The 5,240-nt window shown below is 34.2% G+C and overlaps 1 protein-coding gene across 1 annotated transcript; it reads left to right on the forward strand.

Moving 5' to 3' along the window:
• Positions 1-1,098: 1,098 nt before the first annotated feature.
• LOC308689499 (uncharacterized protein) lies at positions 1,099-4,815 on the forward strand. The gene is made up of 4 exons (XM_081363229.1): positions 1,099-1,252; positions 1,447-1,746; positions 3,325-3,624; positions 3,701-4,815. The coding sequence occupies exons 1-4, from the start codon at positions 1,207-1,209 to the stop codon at positions 3,979-3,981; spliced, it is 927 nt and encodes a 308-aa protein (XP_081219355.1). The 5' UTR covers positions 1,099-1,206; the 3' UTR covers positions 3,982-4,815.
• The last annotated feature ends 425 nt before the right edge of the window (positions 4,816-5,240 follow it).

A 5,240-nucleotide genomic window follows, 5' to 3' on the forward strand; every position in this document is an offset into this window, starting at 1 on the left:
ATCTGAAGCACTGTCATGGTGTATGGAGTCAGTTTAGATTGAGAACAATAGACTGAAAGATGTTCTAGTTTGAATCTCAAGCATTAAGATGTTTGATGTTCATCTCCCTTCGTCAGCCTGAGGTCGTCGCTCAGGGCTTTCAGTTTAAAAGTCTGCACATTTGGAGAAATATTGATTGGTTCTCATGTGTTTACTTCAAATGTCTATGGAGAGGAGTATCAACACAGCCTTTATCACAATACAGAATATATATAAAATAATATATTTTCTGTCTCATTCTGTGATACAAAGCCACATCATATCACAGAAGGAAGTTATTTCAAACACTCAACTGACCAATAAAGTGAGTTTGGAGCAAAAACATGGTTTTAATCTCATAAATTGTCATGTTTTGATGCTGTGCTAAGCTAACATGTTAGCTAGCTCTTATGCACCTGTTACCAGGAATGATTATATTTTGATTAATTTCGAAAAGTAAAGATCATTGGAATGTTTTTCTTCTTTTTAAGAAGGGCATTTGATACAAAGTCACAGAAGGTGAAGTTTGATCAAAGAAATACTAGGTTAAAATATTGTGATTAAAAAAGCTGAACATAAGAGGATATCCAGACTGGAGAGGTGTGAATGTGTGCAGGGAAGACTGAAACTGAATGAGGCAGTTTACACCATAAAACAATAGAGACAATAGACTGATGACTTTTAAAGACATTTCATACAAATACGTTTTAATTAACTTCACAGTACATTTAAGCCCTTGAAGTTTTTTTCCCCCTTTATTACAACAATTAATTCTGACTTGATGACAACAAACTACCAAGTGTCTACTTTCAAGTGTCTACAAACTAATGTTTGCAGTGCAAAGGCTTCATGAACTGCATCTATTTTCATTTGGGTGTGACATTTCTTCTTTCTTTTTTTTTTTTCAAAAGAGGTGGTGGGGGGAAGCTAACAGGCTGAGGGATGTTTAACTTCTCAAATAAAGTGACCACGAAGTTCTCACTGACTAGTTGAAGATTACGCCATCAATCTACATAGGAAGTTGTGGGCTACTGGAGCTCAATGTGGTAACCTTCACAAAAAAAAAAAAAAAAACAACTCACACATCAACTCGGTTAAAGACGTATGGTTGTTTTTACATAGCAGCTGTCATTGTATTGTACTAATACACCTGTTTTTTTTATTTGTGAACTGAAACTGTTGCAGAAAATGTTTCACATGGTTCGGTTTAGTTTGTGCTTGTGGCATCTGTTTGGTGAGTTTGAAGTGTTTTTATGACTTATGAACAAAATGTTTTTTTCTTCTACATTTCCTTTATATAACAACACAGAAGCTCAAATAAATTTTGTGAAATTTGTGAAATTAGTATTCATAAGGTAAAGGTAAAATTCATAAAAGGCATTTGAAAATCATAGTCTGTGACAAACCCTGTTTCTGTTCGTTCTTCAGGTGTGTTTGGTGATAAAGATGAGATGACGTCAGTGTCAGTGATGGAGGGGAATTCTGTCACTTTACACACTGATAGAGAAATGAGGAACATTCTCTGGAAGTTTGGAAACTATTTAATAGCTGAAGCAGGAGACCGCATCTCTGTATATGACGATGTTCTTGATGGGAGATTCAGAGACAGACTACAGGTGGATCGTGAAACTGGATCTCTGACCATCACAAACACCAGAACTGAACACGCTGGATTTTATCAACTACAGAACAACCACACTATGGAGTTTTTCATGCTCAGCGTCTATGGTGAGTTTAACATTGGTTTTAACTCTTTTATTACAGCTTAAAAGTGAACATAAAGAAGTATATTATTACTTAAATGTTGTTTTAAATGTAATTTCCAAGTTTCAGATTATATGCAGTTCAGGTTTATGCTCTTTTTGTGACCAGTCTTGGTCAGAACAGTTTTGTCGTCTTTCCTTTTCTACCCAGCTAACAATTTTTTTTCCCCAACATTAAACATCAAAATGTCCAGGTTTTTTTATGTTAGAGGAAAAAAAAATTAAATGTCACTACGATGTTCCTAAATCTTTAGTTGATGTTTGGTTGAAAATAAGTTTTATTTGAAAATCAGTGTTTACTTTAGTTGACGCTTGACTTTTGTTAACTTCTTTCTCTTTAGCAATTGATGTAGTGTTTTCACAGAATATTTGTGCATTGATAAAGATATTGATTAAAAAGTCAGATCAACATGCCTGCTTTAATAAGCAGTTAACTTATTTAAATAGTCATGAAGTTGAAGCTTTAAAGAATATTTTTTTAAAAAAGTAATAAATATGGCCATTGTGATACGAAGGTTACTTGTAAAACTGAAGGGGTCTCTGAGAGATTTTCCAAAAATGCTACAACCACTTGTAAAAAAGTTGAGACACTCAGGTCATACAAACCTCAACAATGGTGACAAACCAGATCAGTGAATCAAACCACTTCACAAATGACATTAACTTACAGCCAACATCGTCTGATGTTATTCTGCCTTTAGTTTTCTGAACACACTGTTCAAGCAGCTGGAGAGAAAAACTAGCTGAACAATCAAGTGTCAAGAGCCTAAATACAGGAAACACAAATGTTTGTGCCTCTTTCTTTCATGGTTTCATCACTAATACTCAATAATTGAATTAACTCCAACACTGCTTCAGTGTTATTTAACAATCTGTAGTGTGGACACATGAACACTGAGCATTTTTCATGAAACTCAGGGGATTTTGCTTTGTAAAATGAAAAAATGTTATGCCAGAAAGTTAGTGATCCTTAATATTTTAAATGACATTCGAAGAAATTTGTTCAACGAATGTTTTCTGTCAACACAGTCAAATACTAATCAAATACTTCAAACAATGTTCATGTAATAATCATGTATTGTCAAAAGTGTTTAATTCTAAGAATTTCACAAACTTTACATAAATTTAAGTGGAAAGTTAGTAACAATAACTACTGGACAGGTAACAGAACTTTTCCATGTTCCAATGATGTTCTTTTATAACAGTGCACACAACCTTATTCATATGAAGTTGGTTGTCATTTTAATGTTTAAAGGATATTCCCAGGAATGTTCTAAAAATAATTCTCCCAACATTATGAGGACATTTAAAAAACCCATAATTTTTAAATAACATTTTTGTGCTAACCTTTTGAGAACATTATTGAAGACCAGATAACATTGAACAATCCCTGTATTAACGTTACAGTAAGAACGGTTGTTCATAACTTTGAGAGAACATTGCCAGAACGTTAGCCAAAGTTATGAGAATGTTTCCTGTTAGCTGGGTAATCAGATCATCTTCATTTATCATCATGTTATCTTTATTCTCTCATGTTTTCCAGCACCTCTACCTGTTCCTGTCATCTTCAGTTACTGTCCTCAAACTTCATCATCATCATCATCATCAGTGTCCAGATGTTCATTGCTGTGTTCAGCTGTGAATGTGAGTCATGTGACTCTCTCCTGGTACAAAGGAAACGGTTTATTGTCCAGCATCAGTGTGTCTGATCTCAGCATCAGTCTCTCTCTGCCTCTGGAGGTGGACTATCAGGATAAAAACCCCTACAGATGTGTGCTGAACGGTTCATTCACTGAGCAGACTCAACATCTGGACATCACTCAACTCTGTCACACATGTTCAGGTACGTCATCGCTGATATTACTGATATTAGCATTCGTTCACTGAGCTGATCTCAGTTTCATGCTTTTACTCCTCAGACTCAGTCCAAGGTTGTGATGCTGCTGAAGCCGTGATCCGATTGGTCGTCACTTCGCTGGTGGGCGCGGCTGCTGTGGTTGCTATTGTTGTGCTGGTTTACGACATCAGATCCAGAAGAGCTGAACAGGATCCAGCTCAAATTCCCACATCAGTAGTGATGTTCATCAAAATGAACGAATCCTTTTCAAGTCAATTCATTCATTTAAGTGGCTTTAAATATTATACTGTTAATAGCCAAAATTCCCAGAACACATACATCTATGCAATCTTGATCATCTGAATTCTGAGGATCCAGCTCAAATTCCCACACCAGGAACATAGATGATCTATTTCTTATTACCGTACATCTTTTTTTTTGTTATTGATAAATCTTCATTTATTTTTAATGGATTTATATATGCATCTGCTGGTATTGATGTTGCTTTATCAGCAGCTCATTTTCACCCTTAGAAGAACAAAAACCTCATCCTTCCCTCACTGGTCAAAATTACCTGAAGCCCTAAGATTACAAAACAACTTTTTTTTTTTTTTTTCCTGTAAGCTTATATAATTTCATTTTGATCGTATTTTTTCTACTTTTTAATGCTATGTTTTTCGATTTTTTTTGTTATTTTTTATTTTATTTACCTCTAAATTCCTTGATTTTTATCAATAATTTTAATATAAACCAGAACATTCTACACATTATTACAAATAAAATAGCATGCATAACCTTTTAAAGCATCTCAGTAAACCTCACATTTGGTGTCTTTGCCGACCTCTTGTGGTCATGTTACAAACAAATGTTTTGGCCTTATACTGTAGCTCTATATGCAGCAAATGAGCTGGTTCCTATAGTCATATTTGAAGTCAGTTTGCTTCTTTATCCATTCAGGTACATGTTAAGACATTACAAAAATCTTTTTTGAAGAAGAAGAAGAAGAAATATTTGAGCATTTTTAGTTTAAATTTTATTTTTTTGTATTTGTATTTGTTGAAGTGACAGATTTCTGTAATTCAAGTTAGTAAGGTGGACAGCAAATAATGAATAACAGTACAATAATTAGCTCCTCTAGACAATAAAATTACTTCCACTGATTGTAAAAGTTGAATTTGACATTGAATGTAAATTTTTAATAAAGAAATAATAAATAAAAATGCTAAAAATACCTAAAAAATAAAGTAAAATACCTTGTTGTCGACTCCTCCTTTGGCCCTGTTGTAGTCCATGATTATCGCGGGCTTCTTATCGGGTACTTCCGCTTCTGAGTAACACATGCTCATTACAAGGACTTTTCTTTCTGACAGGACGAGACGAGAGTATGCTTTATGAGAGTATCCATGAAAACAAAGAGAGAGGAGAACTGACAGCTGGTTCTTTCTGACTGTCTATATATATAGAATATTTCTTTTTTTTTTTACAAAAATACAACACAGAACACACCTAACACTCACTGGCTTATATAAAAAAAATGACATAAGCCTAACCCTAACCACCAACACCACCATCTAATCCTAACAACTACAAATTAATACTAATTAATAACCCTAACATACACT

This window comes from Scardinius erythrophthalmus (assembly GCF_964197995.2).
Source record: "Scardinius erythrophthalmus genome assembly, chromosome: 4".
Taxonomy (NCBI): Eukaryota; Metazoa; Chordata; class Actinopteri; order Cypriniformes; family Leuciscidae; genus Scardinius; species Scardinius erythrophthalmus.